The 19784-nt window shown below is 40.5% G+C and overlaps 1 protein-coding gene across 2 annotated transcripts in view; it reads left to right on the top strand.

Annotated features, from left to right (window-relative positions):
- cpped1 (calcineurin-like phosphoesterase domain containing 1) overlaps positions 1–16668 on the top strand; it is a 32986-nt gene extending 16318 nt beyond the window's left edge. Inside the window, exons 4-7 of one of the 2 annotated variants that reach the window (XM_051418232.1) lie at positions 176–301; positions 493–625; positions 3135–3168; positions 3420–3948. In XM_051418232.1, coding sequence (XP_051274192.1) covers positions 176–301; positions 493–625; positions 3135–3168; positions 3420–3501 — 375 coding nt within the window. In that variant the 3' untranslated portion in view covers positions 3502–3948. Of the gene's footprint in view, positions 1–175; positions 302–492; positions 626–3134; positions 3169–3419; positions 3949–13299 lie in introns of those variants that run through there. The other variant, XM_051418231.1, reaches the window with a different exon arrangement.
- Positions 16669–19784: the final 3116 nt, after the last annotated feature.

Here is a 19784-nt window from a genome sequence, read left to right as displayed (position 1 = left end):
AACTTAAAGGAATTACTATAAGAAAAAAGAATAAATGTAGGGAATATAGACATACACTATATATGGTATGGTATAAAAATAATCCTTTTTTTAAATTGTTGTTATTAAATGAATGATGTGTAGATAACTAACATCTAGCACATCACTCTGTCTCCTGTTTCTACTGTTGTCTCAGGTGGGTGGAGTCTTCTGCCTGGTTCTGAACTCCCAATTGTTCTATGATGCCTCGGCCTGCCCTCAGCTGAAGGAGGCCCAGGAGACGTGGCTGGAGGAGCAGCTGAGCAGAGCCTCCTCCTCAACGGTAGAATAGCATCTATGACATGATTCTATTTTTGTCTGATTTATGAACACGTTTCAGCAAGATAATGTCTTCCTTTGCTGTGTGTGGAAGTTTGGACAATTGCTGCCGTCTGCAGCCATTTGACACATAAATTGAATTTTGTCATGGGAGGTTGGTGATCATGACTCCATCGCTCATATATCTCTGTTCAGGAACCCAAACCCAAACACGTCCTGGTGTTCCAGCACATTCCTCTGTACCTAAAGACCCCCGATGAGGAGGATGACTACTTCAACCTGCAAAGGGGAGTCAGACAAAACCTGCTGGACAGGTTCAAGAAGGCAGGTAAGAGAACAGGGAGGCACACATTATGCACTTTTCCCTCTCAAGTTTACTGTTTGTATGCAGACCAACTTAAAGTGACTGACCTGGTTTGTGTCCAGTGTTTTGTTCAAGGGCACTTTAACATGATGTACAGTACGTGTTGTCTCTTCTAACTACTACGTCTTGTCAATCCAGATTTGTGTATGTATGTTTTTATGAGTTCTAACTTTGAGTCACAAAAGAGATAAACTTTTATTGTTAAGCCGCTTCCTGTTGCAAAAAACCCTAAAATATCATCAGTATGTTCTGTAATGATGGATTTAGGCCACTTGTGAAATGGTCTTAAATTACTTGTCTTAATACTTCTTAGCCAATATTCCTATTAAACCTGTTCATTTCTAGCATATCTAACTTAAGCACAGTTAAGATCCCAACCCAGAGGATTAATATGCCATTAGCCAGAACCACAGGAGCAGCTCCTTGCACACACAGCCACACACACACGACAAAGGCGTAATTGAATCAATTAATTAATTCACTCCCTATAAGAAGAATAATTCCATAATCAAAATCCATTGTTGTCGGCTTATAAGAGTCTGATACAAGGGTATCGGGCAGGGAAACTCTCACAAGGACAATACGTCTTAAAGAAAGCAGTGACTCAAAACACACACACACACACACACACACACACACACACACACACACACACACACACACACACTATCTGGCCATTTCAGCACAACTGATTGACAGGACCGCTCATACGGACTTGTGCTGTGCTTCTCAATCATGCATCAAGGTGACTGGCGGGGGATGGTATTAATTTCATTATCCAACCATTATACCAGCATGTATTTAACCATGTTGGCCTGTTTTGGTCTGATGAACCTTCTCTCTCATAATTGATTGCTCCTCTAAGGGAACACTGGTTAAAGATTTAAAGGGCAATCCATACAGGCTTTTTATATGCAGGAAAGGAGGGTATTACTGTATGTGCAGAACATGTTATGCACAAGTGAACCTTTCTCATCTACACTCTTGTTCACACGTGTCTTGCCGGCAATTATAAATTCAGACTACATACTGGGCATGTTCTCTGTGAACTATATACATACATGTACTGTGCATTGTTATTAATAATTGATGACAAATATGTGCTGAGAACAGTAGATGTTATTATCATGCTGGTATGCACATACATTTAGGTTTATACGTGTACAATATATGGAACACTTCTGATTACTGAAGAGAAGGGATGTGATTTTATGCTGCCTGTGATTTATCTACAAGCAGTCATATTTTACTCATCACATTCATGCACCCTCTGTCCAATCCTGTTCCATACATAACAATGGGCCCGGGCAAAATGTCAAGCTCTGTCTTGTGAATTTATCTAGAAATGTCTGTATTTTATATTGCCCAGATGGAGAATTCCAATGTTACTGTGAAGTTAACCTTCATTTTGTCATGTTTAGAAAGATTCATAGTCATTCAGATCATAGGAAATCAATAAAGAGTGAGGAAAAGCCTGAAGTTTAAAATTACATCTGAAAGATAAGTATGAATTATGTGGGTATTTTAACATCTAAAAATCATAGAATTGCTATATTGTAATGTAAATTGTCTACGCTAATGCATTATCAGCTTCATCATAAATATTAACAAAAGGGTTATATATTTTTACATAATGTACCCATGTTGCATAAAAAAAAAAAAAGAAGATACCTTATTACCAGTACCAGAACACAGATTTGCCTGCTTATATGTGAGCCACAAAATGAAGGCATTGTAGGAACGTGCATGAAGTTTCCTGCAGGGCAAGGTATCGCCTGGTAAAAATATCCCAATGGACAGACTGCAGTCTTTTTAGAGGAGAAAATAATAGAAACAAGCGAGAAATTGCCAAAAACTGTTATTTACTGCATATTGAAGAACAAAAGAGCGCCAGGGAAAGTGTGCTGTTTGTCTTCCTGTCTGTGCGGGCTGTGTTCTCTCTCATCCGTGGTAAATTATGTTTCTTCTGGACATTGGCTGGATTGGCTATGGTAATTTTTTCCCCCTCTTTAAATTGCGTTATTCATGCATCATCTCCGTCCCATGTTGGTCTGTCCTCACCGCTTCACCCTGTGATCCAGATGTGCTCTTGTACTCTGGAGATCATTACTGTCATTACAGTAAAGGGCAGCATCATTAACCTCTCTCACACATACACACACACACACACACACACACACACACACACACACACACACACACACACGTCCATTCAGGAACAGTTGAGCATTGGCACAAAGCAGCAGTCATGTGATTTTTTTTCCCCACTGAGATTTACATTAAAGTAAGCACTCTATCTATGTCTGTGCAGCCAGTTTACAGTTGAAGGATTGCATGTTTTATTGTGTAAAAAGAAGATCCCTTAATGAAACCCTGGAAAGCTCTGTATGACATCCTAAGAGTGATTCTTGACGTTATTCAAACACTCTTAAAGGATATTCTTCTCAAAGTTCTTATTGGCGGTTTTTTTTAGCAAAGTGGAACAGCAGTCTGGCAAGAACAAAGAGGTAAAATTGGATGGCTTTCCTCATTCTTTGTCTAATAATTGTAATTTTGTAATTTTACAGAAAGTGTATGGAATCACTAGATATTATACAAATGTGTCTTTGGCATCAAATCAATCCTCATAAGTAAGCGCACACTGCTAGTTCTCAGACCACTCCCAAGGTGTCTTTTTGTGGTGTCAGTTGACTTACAGCAGCTGGGGATTTGGCTCAGCACTTGAGAGGTTGTAACTACTGCTGTTGGGTCTCTGCAGCCCCCCCCACACCACCACCTCTCCGGGGACACATGATGGAAATGGAGAATGTAGTCCCCTGCAGACAAAGAAATACATTTAATTGATTTTTCCTCACTGAGGTATTTTTCATTTCTCTCTCTACTTCTTCTCATAGGATATTTGAGTTATTGTGTGTGCATGACTGTTTATTTTGTACGTTTTTGTGTGTGCGTAATACATTTTGCATATAAATCGCTATGCAACGGTGCGTTTTTCTATGCATGATATATTCTACAATAAGAATCTATATGTTATCTCAGCAGCACAGCCGTGCATGGGGAAAGGTGCGACACCAATTAGTCTTCCCGTGGCTCATCAGAGCGAGTGGTTCCACCCTGGGAACTGTTGACTGCGATCCAACTCATATTAATGATACACTGTCTCTGTGTGATGACCCCCTCTCGGGCAAGTAAAGTATCGTGCAATCCCTTTTTAATTGCACAAGCAATTACTATGATGTCTGATTTGACAGTGATTTGGTTGATATTAAATCTTGCCTTTAATTGTGCGCTTGCATCCTGTGTTTAATATCTTTTGAGATCATACCAAGCCCCTGATTAGAAAAGGACATGTTTCAAATGCACAAATAAGTCTGATTTATGGGTTGCTTTGCTGTTATGACAACCCCGTAAACAAAACAAGACAACTTGTTTTCACTTCATTTGTGGTATACTACTTGGTAGATGACTGTTAAGTGAGTACAGTCAGTTTGTTGGTAAGCCCTTAAAACCCTGGAGGAACTTCTGTACTCTTATTATGGTTGCTTCTATGCTGCCTCATCACTGTCATACCCATAATCATAGTAAATATGCTCTCCCTGGCTTTATTGCCATTACCTATGCCAGTTTTCCAGTGGATAAATGCAACTCAGCCACCATTTAGTCACTGTATGCCGAGGAAGAAAGACGTGCAAAAATTGTAGGTTGCTTGCTTGTTGAGGATGTTGAATTTTTCAGGTTTTTCCGCACATCCAAATTCTTTTAAGAGAAAGTTGAAACTCCCGTCGCTGGGAACCGGTGTCTTCTTTCCGAGAGGCAAGTGGAGTTGCAGAAATCCCAGCAGTGCTCTCAGCATCTCCTCTCCTCATAGATGGTAGTACAGTAATTAGATTCCTTCGCCCTCCTCCTCCTCCAAGGTTTTTATCCTACATTCAGGATACCGTCAGCACACGTGTACACTGTAAAAACAAGGACGAATGAACGCGCGCACAGATACACACTTCCATGCTGTCTCCAAATCCTGTTTATGTTTGGGGAAAAACAAAAACGAGAGTGCAGCTGAGAAATTCATTGGAATTCCCAACATTGCTAGTGGCTGTAGAGTTGTACATACAGTAGCTAATTAGAGGCGAAGATAAGCCGTGTGCTGCTCTGCATAGTCTCTCCGTCTGTCCTTCTCCATCTCTCACACTTTCTCTCTTTCTTGCCGCTGGTTGTCTTTATCAGCAAGGGTCCTACTCTGTTCAAAAGCGAAGGCACATTTATCACCCACTGGGGATTCGATAACGGTTAAGCCTTTAACCCCATTGTTTTAATGATGAGACTGAATAATGCTTTTGCTTTTTCTGTATCTCATTCTCTAATTCTGTCTTTTTCTTTGTCTCAATCCCTCTTTCTAACACAACCAAAGGTGGGGCTTGGTGGGGATGTTTTACTGGGCATTCAGACTCAAAACCAGGGCTGCGTTCGTGGAGGGGTGTTGTTTCAAGAACCGGTGAGATGATGCGATCCAGGAAGGCCAGTTTTAGTAATGGATTCATGAGTTTAAAGGTTTATTAGATGCTGAAACAGAGTCCAATGGTTTATAATACTATGAAGATGGATTTTAGACCTTTGGTAAACAATATAGCTACCCCGTTAAAAGGCAAAAGTTTCAACCAGCTTTGTGTTATGACAATGTGGGTAGTGTATGCAAATGAAGAATGTTTAATTTCCCTCCATGTTGTCTGCACCCAGAGCTTTTTGCCTATTTTGCCTCTCTCGATCCGAACCAAAACATTAAAGCTGCGGACTGTTAAACCAAAACAATGATTTTCTTGGCAGAGTCGGGTGATGATTCTCAATGGGTTTGTCACTATGAGCAACCCTGTTCATACTACTCAAAGGAATTTATTCCATGTTAATATAAAAATATTGACTGATGCAGCAAAGATTAAATTCAGTATTATGTTTTGACAGCAGAGTTCAACCTCAAACCTTGTCTGTCTGTCCAATATTGGGAGTAAAACTTGGATATGCAGGTCTTGATTTGATTATCGTGAAGCATCAGCACTATGCACCTATGAATATTCTATTCCATTTCTGCCAATAGATCCTCCAAAATGTTACACACTGTACCTTAAATTACACAGTTTGAGTAAATTGTTTTAATATTAGAATATTGCAGTCTAAATATAGTCATTATTAAATTGTAGTGTCACTTCTGAGCTGATGCAAGTTCTCTGACTCCTTCAAAAATGTTCTGCCATCGTTTGCAGTTCTGTCGTTAGTTACCCACAGCTACATCAAATCTCACTTCCGCTCACCTCACACTTCATCCCCTACTGCGGTTTAAGCAGACCAGACCTGAGTGGGTAACCTACACTCAGTACAGTGCCTGAACACCTCCTATGTGGAGGAGGACTGAAGCTGTTACAATTAAAAAGAAACTTTTAACTCCAGGCTTTTTGAGGATCCTCCCCAGGTTGGGGCCCTGAGTTCCACTCTCCCCCCTCACTACCATGCCCATGTACATCCCTGCATCTTAACAGTTTCTAGACCTGACGTTCTTGAGAAACATGAGGATCATAGCTCGGTGAATTCAGGATTATTAGGTACGACATTTGGTACCAAATGGCCAAAAGGCATGCATGCTCTCTGAAGGATAGATGACATGCTGACTACTTTCATTTCCTAGCTCCCTGTGTGTGTGTGTGTGTGTGTGTGTGTGTGTGTGTGTGTGTGTGTGTGTGTGTGTGTGTGTGTGTGTGTGTGTGTGTGTGTGTGTGTGTGTGTGTGTGTGTGTGTGTGTGTGTGTGTGTGTGTTACTGGAGGACATAGGAAGGGGATGCTGCGTGGTGACTGATGGCTGAGAGTGATTTATGGAGAGCTGGGGCTGCAAGATGCCTCACCACGCTACATCATTTTGTATCCTTCTGTCATGCAAATTATCAACAGCCACCATTTCATGATGAATTATTTCCCAGACCTGCACTTTAATGACAACCGCCCTTCAATACAAGCGCACACGTTGCATGTTCACTCCTACGCAGCCCATTCTCACAGATGTGCAGATGACAGCTTTGTTCAAAACCACATTAAGTTTGTGTCAAAGAGAGAGATGGAGAAAAGGAGGAAAGGTCTGCAGGAAAATGATTTCTCCTAGAGGTAATCACGGTTAGGGGGAGGTTTAGTGACAAGATAGGAACTTAGTAATTCTCGTAATTAGCAAATCCAATCAGTGACCAAGAGATGAAAGGGAGATGATGGAGAGTAGGAAGGGACACAAGGGGAGGGCAGATTGAAGGAAGGAGCACAAACATCAAACATAACCAGATGTGGACAGATGTTTCTTTACTTCCTTTATTCCTTTATTTTGCAGTTTACAACAGCGGCCACTATTAGCATTTAAATAGTAAAGGTGTTTTGGAATATTCAAACATCCACCAATTAAGGCGAACACGGTTCAAATGACTGCAGCATATAAAAATCATAATGTAAACAAAACACAGTCGCATATCGGAAGGGACTCCTGTCCTCCTTTCTGTGCATTTTTCTGCAACCTTGACCAGAATTCAATTTGACTCTGGGTAATTTTCCTCCGTTAGCATTCAATATGTTTTCATCACTCTGACTGCTTACTCTGGGTATTTTCTGAGCTCGCAGACAACCCCCCTCCTTCCCTCCCTCTCCCCTTCCCACCTCTGTCTGTCAAAGCAAAGGCCAGTCCCCAGATGGGAGTCTTTATCACAAAGAAAAGCACAAAAGAACCAGCACTGTTTCAAGGCTGACAGGTAAATGGGATTTCCGCAGAGACCGAGACAAGACGCGGAATTATCAGCACAGAGAGTGCATGTTTTTGTGAGGGCTCCCATTCAGCAAGGAAAGAGAAACTGAAGAATGCAGCAAAGCATTGCGAAGAGACAAAAATGGGTTGGAACTGGGCTTAACAATCCTCTACTGTATGCGATACTGCTATTTAACACTCTCTGAACATGTACTGTGCTTCCCGTCTGTGTATAGCTCAGTGGGTAAAGCGAGACATTTACACTTAGCACGATTATATGGTTCTTTCTCTATATGGCTGAATGAGTTTAGTATGGTATTGTCAGTTGAAGGAGAAGGATTTTATTTTTTATGTCGCTCAATGGCTAAAGCAATGACACAAACATTACTGCAGTTAAGGGCTTAAGTCCCACCATGCAACCCACACTGATTGTACTGCAAAGACATTTTGGAAAACAATATACAGAGTATACGGTATTTGATTGAAGTGAAGCAAAGTGCAATGAGTTGGATATTGTATCTTCTCATTGTCAAATTAAGGTCATTTTCCCAGAAGGGTGCCAGTTATCATTATCCTGGAGGCAGTGGTAGCCTAGAGCAGTGCATGCAAGACCACAAGCTCTTAAGTTTTCATTCCAGCAGAGAACAACAACAACTGTTCAGTTATGAGTTGCCATTTCTGGTTGAAGGTGGACACATCCTTTCATAATAGAGAGTACCTGCTTATTGCTAGCCCTTTAAACACCCAGTTTCTAAAGAAGAATAAGCAAAAGGTTTGTGGTTACAAGAACCTAACTCAGCAGCAGTCGCCAAGGTTCAAGTATTTAAAAGCCCATTGTCTGCAGTGCAGCTACTTACTAGTTGGCAACAGGTACCAAGGCACAGCAAGGTAACTATAGCACATTTTATACATAAAGGCAATTCAAGGGGCTTTACATAAAGAAGTTTTAAGGTCCAGTGTGTAACATTTAGGAGTGTCTATTGGAAATGGAACATGATATTCATAGGTATGTTTTCAATAGTATCATCTGATTATAGGAATCATGTTTTTGTTACCTTAGGATGGGCCGTTTTTATCTACGGATGCTGTGGGTCGCCTTCCATGGAGGTCGCCATGTTGGACACTGACTGTAGATTTTTCACATTTTTCTCAGGTTTCGGAGCCACTGTAGTTGTTCCTACACACTTCACCACCCTTTCTCATTCCAAGGTTGTCAAATACAGACAGTGTTCAGTTAGTTGCAATCTGCAACTGCACCACTAGATGCTACTAAATCCTACACACTGGTCCTTTTAAAAAGACACAAGTAAGAAGAGTAAAAGAACATAAAACATTTTTAAATTTGAGTGGCGCTTCCAGTTTGCCATCATAAAGTGGGGTTTAAACATTTCAGAAAGTTTCCAACTCAATGCTTTTTAAGCCACACTAGCGCGAAGGCTCTAGGGATGCCATTGTCAGTCACCCAGTTGGTCCAGACTGAAATATTTCTACAACTGAATAGATTGCCATGAAGTTTGGTACAGAAATTCATGTTCTCCTAAGGATGCATTGTAATAACATTGGCGATCCCCAACTTTTCAGAGGATCGCTATCATCAGATAAAAATTTTAATCCGTCCAATACTCATCAACATGCTAACATGCTAAGCTAAGTAATACGCTCGCTAAGCATCATCATGTTAACATTGTCATTGTGAAGATAAAAGCTAGCATGCTGTTAGTCTTGTTAAAGACATCCTCTTCATAAAACCTGAGTAGTGTGTGACCTGCGTTCAACCCAAGGCAGAAAGAGGGTTGTCAGTATGGGTTTAACCAGAATGTGTTGGTCTAAAAGGAGTCACTGCCAATCAAGAGTTATATGCTAAGAAAAGTCTTGAAACAATGCTAGGATATTTTGGGGATTTAAATTGTTTCTTTATTTTTATTTTTCAGTTCCATAGGGGCAATCTTAACCTCTGCCCCTCATTTTGAAAGAGTGCTTTCCCACATTCATTCATTTTCTTGACAATTTCAGAGGTCAGCTTCATCTTCTGACTGCATTGCAAAGGGAACAGCTTTCTTTATTCTTCTTTATTTTATTTTTTTCAATTGATTATCTTTTATTCATGCAGACAATCTTTTGGAGATTGAAAATGCTTTTTCTTTCTCAGACAGGCCATCTTTTCTCTCAGAGGGTGTTTTTTTTTAGCAGAGAAGGGCCCAGGTAGAGTGGTTTGACTTCTAAAGCCTGCGTAATGACGCCTCTCTGAAAGGGACGTGCTCAAATTAATTCAGGTCAGGGTGTTATCACTAGGCCTTTGCTAAATTGTCTCTATGAAATCGGTTTTGCACTATAAGAGCTAGTGAAACAAGCCAGTGGAACAAGCCAGCGGAGCAAGCGGATTAATTTCCACAACATACAATTTGTCCTTTGGTTCAGTCCACTTCAATTCTCAGCTATATTTAAGACCTTGAAAGGAAGCCTCTAGTGTGTTGTGACGACCTAACAGAGATCCTATTCTGCCTGATAGACATTAGACAGGTTAGCCAAGCACAACTCTCCTAGGACCCCTGTGCCTTGGAGGAGAAAACTAGAAGGTGAATCTCTTATAGAACACAATAAAAATTGTTACTCTGGTGTTTGAATGGTATTAGTGGGGGAAAAAAAGCTAATTCTGGTTGGCAGCACATTTTAAAATACCAGTGAAGTGCAGATCTGAGTGTATACAAATAGCCAGATATCACTATTTACACTTAATATTATACTTTACATATTGTTGCAGTAAATGCTAGTCCAATTGCTATCCACCAACCGGCATCTTTGAAGGTCACAAATTAACATGTTATATCTTGTTTATTTAGCACAATTTTTTGTTTTTACACTCGCATGCTAGGATAAGCTAACCGGCTGATGGATTCTTCTATCACACTTCTCATCTAACTCAGCAGGAAAGTGGATTAAAAGAAAAGATATTTTCCAAAATGCTGATCTATTCCTTTAATGCTAACAGTAATTCCTACTGTGGCTGTTCTAAAATTACTGCACCGTGGGTCTTTTGTGACTTCTTTAATTTTTAAAGCTCTGACCAACAAACATACAGCACAACTCCTCTACATGAGTGCATCACAAATATGTCACATACATATGGGGGAAGCTCAGTGTGTGGGATATTCATCAGAGACATAGCTACAGAACCCAGACACACTGACACATGTATACATATGCATACTTACACACTCCCACACATTTTTATATTGCGGCATGATTAATCATGGCATCTTTGGGAGTTTTAGAGGAAGTTCAGAAAAAACATTTCAACTTCAAAAAGGTTTTTTTGTCATTATTATTACGGGATTAATTCCTGTCTATCACTTTATTACTATTGCTGTCTTAGCGTCTTCCTCCCACAACCTCATCTCTCTGAGGTGACAAAGAATTCGCAGCCCTCATGTGGATACTGTAACAAATCTAACATTTTCACAATCGGCGTTGCTAACTGAGTCATCAGGTGATCACATCAGACATTTTCCCTGCTTCACACTTTTGTTGCTGCTTCGCTTTGTTTTCATTCGAGGGGTCTGAATAATTCTAGGCGAGCTGTGTGATTCCTCGAAGGACGGATAAGAACACTTGTGTCTGTCAGCATAGAAGGAGTACACCACAGAAAACACACACACACACACACGCGCCAATACACACGGGCATAGAGAATAATGAGCACAGGCTTTGGCCTAGAGGCATGGAGGGCAATTCTGACCTTTTGGCCCTCATCTAGAAACAATATCAAGGACACACGGACACAAAAACACATGTGCAAACAGGATCCAAAATTAACACCCTCCGTTTGGCGAGTAAATCTCCCTGTTACACTGCCGGGTAAATGTTTGTACCAAAATAATAATAAAAAAAAACTATGCTGGGAGTCCACATTTTGGTGTCACTCACTTGCACATCTTAACAGTGCCATGAAACTGGCTGTCATAAGGCGCTCCTAGTTGACTGTATTATCGCAATGAAATGTACTGAAACTAATATATATCTGACACAAAAGGCTATTCATTTTTAAAAGATATGCTTGGACGGTGTATTTTTTTCATCTACCAACCTTTGCCGGTGAGTCAAAAAGTTAATTTCAGACACTGTGTACACATTCGCGACTAGACAGTGTTGACCCCTGGCCAGGTTACCAGCAGTGGCAAGGTTATATGCGAGGCTATTATTCCTGGCCACACACACATATATACAGATTGAAATGTGTGGCCCATAATGATATAGCTGCAGCCCACTCACAAGTCACTGAAGGGTGGTCTTCACCTAGTGCTGCTGCAGGTTTTGATTGTATATGAATTTAGCCCAAGCATACACACATACAGGCCTAAATCATCAATTTCCATCTATGGCAGATTAATTATTAAATGGTCCAGCATGTGCAACCGCTGTCCTCACATAACTCTCAATATTAATATAAATTTAGGTCACATTTGTATGCTGCTGCTGTTCCATTATGCGGAGTGGCGGACTTGATGATTCAGGGCAATTTCACGGTGCTAACATCGAAGTAGTATCAGCAGTGGATACATAAGAGGTTTTTCAGACGGCTCCTCCTTGTCTTTGTTGTGCAGATTTCTGGGACAGACCGGTGTCTTTCTCATGCACATCCTGCGATTTATCCTCATTTGTTGCCAGTTTTCATTATTATTTTTTTTCCGGCTGGGTGTCTCTCTGGAGACGAGGCAGCAAGCAGCGAGACTTCCCTCCATGGAAACGAAACGCTGTTAGAAAATAGAGCAGCTTATTTTCTCTGCCAACAGCCTGCAATAAACTCGTTTTAAAATTAAATCTCCTCACCTACATATTTGAACATGCACCACACAGGTAGACATTAGGAAACACACATGTATCACTCTTGAATCTTGGAGTATAAAACACCTGACCACCATCACCTTACCCCAACAAAGCCCACAAATCAAATCTTTTTCTTTAATCCAAATCCTAACCTTAGGTCAACCCCTTGTTGAATGGAAAATTGGCACCAAAATGACAGCAACTTAACAGAAATTCAAATTGGTTCTTGCAAAACTAAATAAATAAATTCACACATCAGTCAGACAAATACTACCCTCACACAGCAAAACCACCTCATTTTGCAGCTCTCATTCAAAGTGATGCCTGCTCTGGCGTGCCATTTTAAGTGTGCAGTCATTTCAACTGTAGTGACACAGCATCACTGCCGTAGGGCCGAGCTTCACCCTCACCGTTCTATTAATGATGTCGTTTGTAATTGAAAATAAATTGAAAATCGTGGCTCCCTTAATGAAAGTTCCCCAGGTTTACAAAATATGCTACAAGTGGAAAGCTCCTGAGTATGTTCTCTTTCTTTCTTTCTTTCTTTCTTTCTTTCACTTCCCTGCTTTATCTTTCCTTTCCTTTCTCTTTTACCAGTTCCGATAGATGGTAATATATAGGGAATTAATCAATTTTACATTATAAGAGTACACTGCTGACATACGTGTATGCTAAGTGAGCTACTGTATAAGTAAATATATTCAGAAACCAAGAAACTGAGCAGCAGGTTCTTGTTTAAAAACACACTATAGGGGCTGAAAAGTAAGTTATGTGAAGCTGATACTGACTGTTGACATATTTCAGTCTTTTTGTGCTATGATGTGTTAATAATTGTAAGCACTGCACCTTTATTTGGGATACATGAGGGACAGAAGGGTCAGACGTGATGTGAATTAGATGACACTCTAAAGAGGATGATGCCTATTCATAGTAACATCCCAGTTTAGATCAGTGATGCCAGCAGGCCACAAAAAACACAATGCTTGGATTTCTGTAGTTTCTTTAGTGACGGACCAAATTCAGCACTCTAACACCTCTCTCATCCCCACAGGGGTGAAAGCGGTCTTTTCCGGCCATTATCACCGAAACGCCGGCGGTTGCCACGGCGGCCTGGACATGGTGGTGAGCTCGGCCATCGGTTGCCAACTCGGCGAGGACACCCACGGCGTGAGGGTGGTGGTAGTGACTGCCGACGATGTCATCCATCGCTACTACAGCCTGGAGCAGCTGAGAGCGCGAGGCATGGACGAGGAACTCAGGAAGCTCCTGCAGGCCTGAGGGCCAATGGAGGGAAAATCAGGGAAATGTATTTTTTTATTTATACAGTTTTGAGCCCCTATTCTTAGACACAACTTCTTAAACCAACAAAGATGCATTTACCTGCCAACCACACATTATAAAGTGTACAGAATATTATTATTAGGAATGTCCTGATCCGATCTCAACGATTGGTATCGGCGCCGATCAAGGCATTTCTTAACTGATTGGTATCTTCAGCTCTTTGTTGCTGTTTCTCTTCCCCTGCTCTGTGTGAGAGAGCGGTAGATATCCGACACAAGCACACTCAACACGCCACTGCAGGTGCAACAGAAGTCCTGCGAACAAAAAACCAATAAGAGTAACTTATGAATGTAATCCGGGTAAAAGGTGTAGAGACGACGGAAATAAACCCTCAGCAAAATGCAGTTCATTCAGGTAACTCAGGTAAAAGCTGCACTGAAGCACCAAACACTGGAGAGAGAAACTCCCTCCAGACAGCGACAAGAACAAGAAGATTACAGAGGGTTTGTTATTTTATACTTCATTGTATAAAAAAAAACATTAAGCTTCGATGCAGGCATTTTTTTTGCTAATGCAATGCAGAGCTATATCGGATTGATTTGAATCATTTTAATGTACTCAAAGTGTGCAATGGGCATGTATCGGATCGGTACAGATACTCAATATTAAATGGACTTGGATCGGATCAGGGGCTACTTATGATAAAATTGAATTGAGTTTATTTTCTCTCTCTTCTGAATGTTTTCCTAGGAGCATCTCTGCCCTAAAAGGGGCGCACAAACATCGTTCAGTGTGTTCTAAAACTAGTGGTTCTTTTGTGGGGAAGCACAACCTTTACTGCACAGTCCTCCTGTATCAGAAGGAGGCTGACACTCGGTCTGTCTGTCCAGTGTAAATGTTAAGAGTTACGCTATGGTAAAGGCAAATGTTGTCGGTGTAACTTTAAATGTATACAAACTGTAATGGTAAAGGAAGATTCCACCTCAAACACTGAAACCTCATTCAAAGTAGCTCAAAATAATTGATGTGGTTTCACTGTGCATTTAGTAGCTTGGTGCTACAGTTTTCTTCCTGTTTCTGTAGGTAAGCGTGTTCTTGATAGGTACAGGGCTTGTGTGATAATTTCACAAGGAATGTTCTTTAGGCTGTTGAAAAGCATCATGGGAAATGTAGGAAACCACTAAGGTCCAGTTCTTTATCCTAAAATGACTACAGGACTGCACAAAAAGACACAGGTTTATGCTATCTAACAGTGTGTGAGGATAAAAGGGTGGAATCCTCCTTTAGTGTTGCTAAATAGCTATTTCTAGTTCGCTGTTGTTGCAGTCTAATGACTTGTTGGCCATCCTATGCAAGCTATTCAAATCACTATATTGTGTGTGTTTTTGTTTTATGTTCAACGTGGTACATTGTTGTCCCCTGGAAGATGTGGAGCTAACTGCTGACCTCTGATCAGACTTTGAGTTGTCTGTTTATAGCCCTTTACACTGCCCCTACAGGCAAAAGATGACTGTTCTGAGAAGCGTTTTTTACTGCCTAGCTAGTATACTGTTTTACATATGTGTTTGAATATATGTTGAGAGATTATACTTAATCCATATTAATTATAGCAAAAGACAATCTTGTTTTTGACAAACTGATTTTAAAGTTAGAATCCTTAAGAACTAAAACTGATTCACTGTAATTGTAAATGATTGTTGTCTTGTTTTGTAGCATTTTTGATGAAGAGTGTCGGCACTAACCTCCATGGTAATTTCCACTGCCTTTCCTGTAACTACTTACCAATAAAAGCCAGTTATACACTTTTAACGTAACGCGGCAGCAGTAGGAAATGTTTGGTTCGCATTAGCAGCTTTGATACAGAGCAAGGAGAGTAAACAGTGACGCTTAATTACATACATGATTTCATGTGAATCTCCTGTGCGTGTGGAGGGAATTCGAAGCCAGCGCATGAATGTCGGACCCCGCCACTAACAAGGAAAACTATTATATAAAGAGGTAATTAGTATTGCAGAGCTTAGTATTGCAGAGCTTATTTGTGCCCAAATCTATTACTCCTACATTACTCCAATACAGATAAATTACTAAGGGGTGCATGTTGCAATATCCATTTGGTTTCTTCTAGTTACTTGTTTATGAAAGCGTAGATCAAACTGACTGGGTTTCCCTCACGGTAATGTTTTTGTGATGAGAATATTTCATCATTGGATCAGTTTAAATCAAAATTTATGATGCAACACTTCACATTTAAATCACACCTAATCGGTTTAATCTGCTTGGGATCCTTGCTGTGAACTCACACAGAAGTGCTCAGTGCATAAAATGAATAAAGTGTTGGTGATTAATGGGAGGAGCACAGTATTTCCTGACTGTTTAGTCATAGCTGAAATAACCTCACAGTGTCACAGCCTACTAGCTGCAGGCTTATTTGGGAGCTCACAGTCCTGAAATTGTCTTTAAAATGGACATTACTGCAACAAAATGACTTTCTCTGTGAGCCCTAAATGACTCTACTCGATTACACTTTCCACACACACACACACACACACACACACACACACACACACTCACACACTCAGACTCTCACACTCGCCCTGACCGACTGGGAATTTAAGAGAGTTGTCATGGCAACCCTCTAGCAACACATCTGTGTGTCTGAGTGTTAGAGAGAAAGTGCATGTACTCCCTGTCTGTGTGTGTGTCCGTCCGTGGTCTGGTGGGTACTGTAGGTGATTTTCCATCAGCGACGCAATCGCTGACCTCATTTCACACCGACGGATCCTGTCTCTTTTCCAAAAAGTCAGCATGTGATGGAGGGAGGAGGGGGTGTCTGAGAGGAATGGATAATGAGCGTAATGTGTGAAAGACGACTCAGTCCATCTCCTTCATTTCCTGTTTGAGAAGGAACCTTATGTCCTTATCTATTTTTATATCCTCATGGTAGCTGAGCTCAATCACATTGTTCTTTATCTTTTTGTGTGTGTGTGTGTGTGAATTTGATTTAGAGCACATTTGCTCTATGAATTGGGGAACATCACACGCTTTGACTTGTTCCTGTGTTGAATTCTAGTGAATGACCATACCAAACAATATGTCTGACAGTTATTTTTTATAATAAATGTTGATTTTTATCTAATGATTGCAGGGTGTTATTGTGTTTATTATGTTGTGTTAGTCATTCTTACGACTTAGAAAGCTGGCAAACTAATTTTTATGCACTTGATTTAAATTTAACTCACATTGTCTGGAAGCCTTTTTGAACTGTCACCCCAGCACCCATAAAGTTACATTTAACTGCATTTAAAATGCTTATGTTTATCGACCTGTTGCCCTGTCATGCTTCATATTGAGAGGTGTTTGACAAAAGAAAGAGTACTTGTTTTCCTAGACTCACTGTAAATCAGGTTTGAGCTGGTTTTCAGGTGCTTTACTTAGTTATCACATTTTTGCACTTATTGCATGTGTAAAATCATAAGCTAAAATCTTTTTCAGTCTAAAGTGAAAGTGAAAATCTGATACTGTGGATGCACCCTAAAACGTACAGTTCCCATAATGCTTTAGTAGATCAACGGGAACAATAGTGTTGCCATAGATTCAGTGAGTTATTTGTACAACTTCATCCCTATTTTTTTTTGTCTGTATTTGTAACATTATTGGCAAATTGGCACCATTAAAAAGTATATCATATACCAAGCTTTTTAGTGGTACCCATGAATGTACAGACAGCTATCACTGGTTTACTTTGATACTGAAGAAAACTTGATGAATGGAAAGACCATGAGTCTCAGTTCTGGAAATAAAAGGAGCGTCCTTTTTATTTAACCGGGAAGTCACACTTTGACACATTGCTGTAGCCTCATGGTAAACAACATTTTTACCATTTGCTGTCTCTTTAAATCCCATTCATCACATCCGACCATTTCTATTCACACCCAGTTCGCGCAGAGGTTTTTTTCTTTCTTTTTTGTGAGAAATTATAGATTCCTGGATACTTATATTTAATTTATGAAAGACATAATAGGCTATAACCACACTTACTTTTTCAGTACTGCACAAGCGTTGCCTACTAACACAACAAGTCTGAACCACTGGAATGTAAGAGCTGGTCACTGCTGGGGCCGAACTTCCCCTACCCTATCCTCATTTTCTCTCCCATTTGGATCTTGGTCCTCCAGGAGATTCAGTCTGTCTTCTTGTCTCTCTCCCTCTGTGTTTGTTTCTTGTCTTCCTGATACTGTTGTTTTCTGGAGGTCTAATCTGTACACAGTATCTATTGCATGTCTATCCTGGGAGAGGGATCCCTCCTCTGTTGCTCTTCCTGAGGTTTCTTCCCTTTTTTGCCATGTAATGTGTTACAATGTTTCTGTGTTTTTCCTTATCCAAATCGAGAGTTTGAAAAGAGAAGGTGAAAACTCGTATCAGAACATCTCTAAAAATGAGCCCTACTTTTCTGTGCCATCTTTAAATGAAACACCCCTCAGGATGAATCCCAATCAATCCATTTTCTTGGGATGTACGCTGATCAAATTCGGAAAAACAGGAGTGTGGCTTTCTGTCTGAGTTTGTTTTAGTATTCATGTGACACAGTTTGTGTGTAGCCTCTTCAGAAAGCAGAAACATGTCTGGCTCCCAAATACGCCTCCTCGATTCTGTTCACTAAACGGATGATGATGATTCTGACATGTATCCATCAAGTTTAGTCTGTCTAAACTTTTGTCGGTCAATACAGACACAAATCTGGATGAGATGTATCATCAACTTTTCAGAACAAACGACAATGCAAAACACGCCAAACCACGAGACTGCTGATGAAGACGTGGCATTTTGACATAAAAACATCAACACGCTCATCTTCGAGTAGATCCAGCTCACACATCACATATTGTATTCATATTTTTCCACTCTCTCTGTGTTAAATTAGAGATTAGCTGACTCCAGCGCAGCCGGAGGGGGGTGAGCAGGTGGGGATTGCTTGCTCGAGGACTCTACAGTCAAACAAATGGCTGTTATTGGACCCAACAGCAGAGATTGAATGTGGGGCCGACTGCTTACAGGATAGTAATTCGTTCACAAACACACACACACACACACACACACACACACACACCAGGGCGCATACACATTTAGAGCTGTTCTGCTCTAAAATTGAGGTCTAGTCCCTTACTTTACTGCTGCAAAATTGTCATGATTTGTAAAAAAAATCGTCATCCCTGCCATTTCTTTGAAAGAACATGAAGGCTCATTTTAGGAATTGCAAGCAAATGGTTGATACTGCAAAAAATGTCCTCCTAAGATGGCAGCTCCATGGACAGACTGGAGGTCAGTGACGTGGCCTTTGCTCTCTGCTCCGTTCCTGTAGGAGATCTTTTCTACTGCGACAGATGAAAGCTAGTTCCTGTTTATTGATCCAAAGCGCTGTCGCAGTGCTCCCCAGTGCGCACACATGTACAAATATATACACACATACATAAGTGGAAAACACACTACACACACATAAAAGACACTCTGCAATACTTTCATCAGCTGCCAGGGTGTAAAATCCACAATACTGATGTTTTTCCTCAGTGTTTTTCTCATACAAGTGCGCACTTCAAGTACATGTGGGGGACTCAGGTCACCTGCTTTTGAGCGTACATGAGAGGCCTGATGGCATGAGGGAGATGTTAACATTTTAGATGTGAGGCTAGTAAATCACCAGAGACACAAAAAGGAGCTTATTTTATGTTGGCCTGAGTGTTTTGGTTCCTAATGGAATCCAAGGAGTTATCATAACATGGTGGCAAGACCCAGTTTGGCAAGTCAGATATTTTTGGCTCCATGTTGTTAGCCGTGAGTGAGCATCTGAAGAAACGTATAAGACATACTGTAGGTGAAGCAGCCAGTTTAAAAAGCAAAGACCTCTATGAAGTACTTCACTTTTCATCCAAGGTTCATCAAAGTTTTCAAACTCAAAGTAATGACAGCTGAGGCAGTTAAATTACATGCTCCACGAGTTAGTCTCCCATTCCTACTGCTGGAATAGAGAAAGTAATTTCACAACACAAATCTTCTGCAGTACTGTATAATGCCTGAGGACTAAAATCCACTTTTGTTTGGTTGACTCACATTATTTCATGCTGGAGTCTGGGCAATACAAATTTATTTGTATAGCACCTTTCAACAACAAGGCAATTCAAAGTGCTTTACATAAGACAGAAAGGGCATTAAGAAAAGAAACACAAGGCAATATAAAAAGACTGTCCAAAAAGACATTTA

Source organism: Dicentrarchus labrax, unplaced genomic scaffold (genome assembly GCF_905237075.1).
Source record: "Dicentrarchus labrax unplaced genomic scaffold, dlabrax2021, whole genome shotgun sequence".
NCBI classification, from domain to species: domain Eukaryota; kingdom Metazoa; phylum Chordata; class Actinopteri; family Moronidae; genus Dicentrarchus; species Dicentrarchus labrax.
The sequence above is the reverse complement of the archived record's forward strand: the minus strand, read 5'-3'. Positions and strand labels throughout refer to the sequence as shown.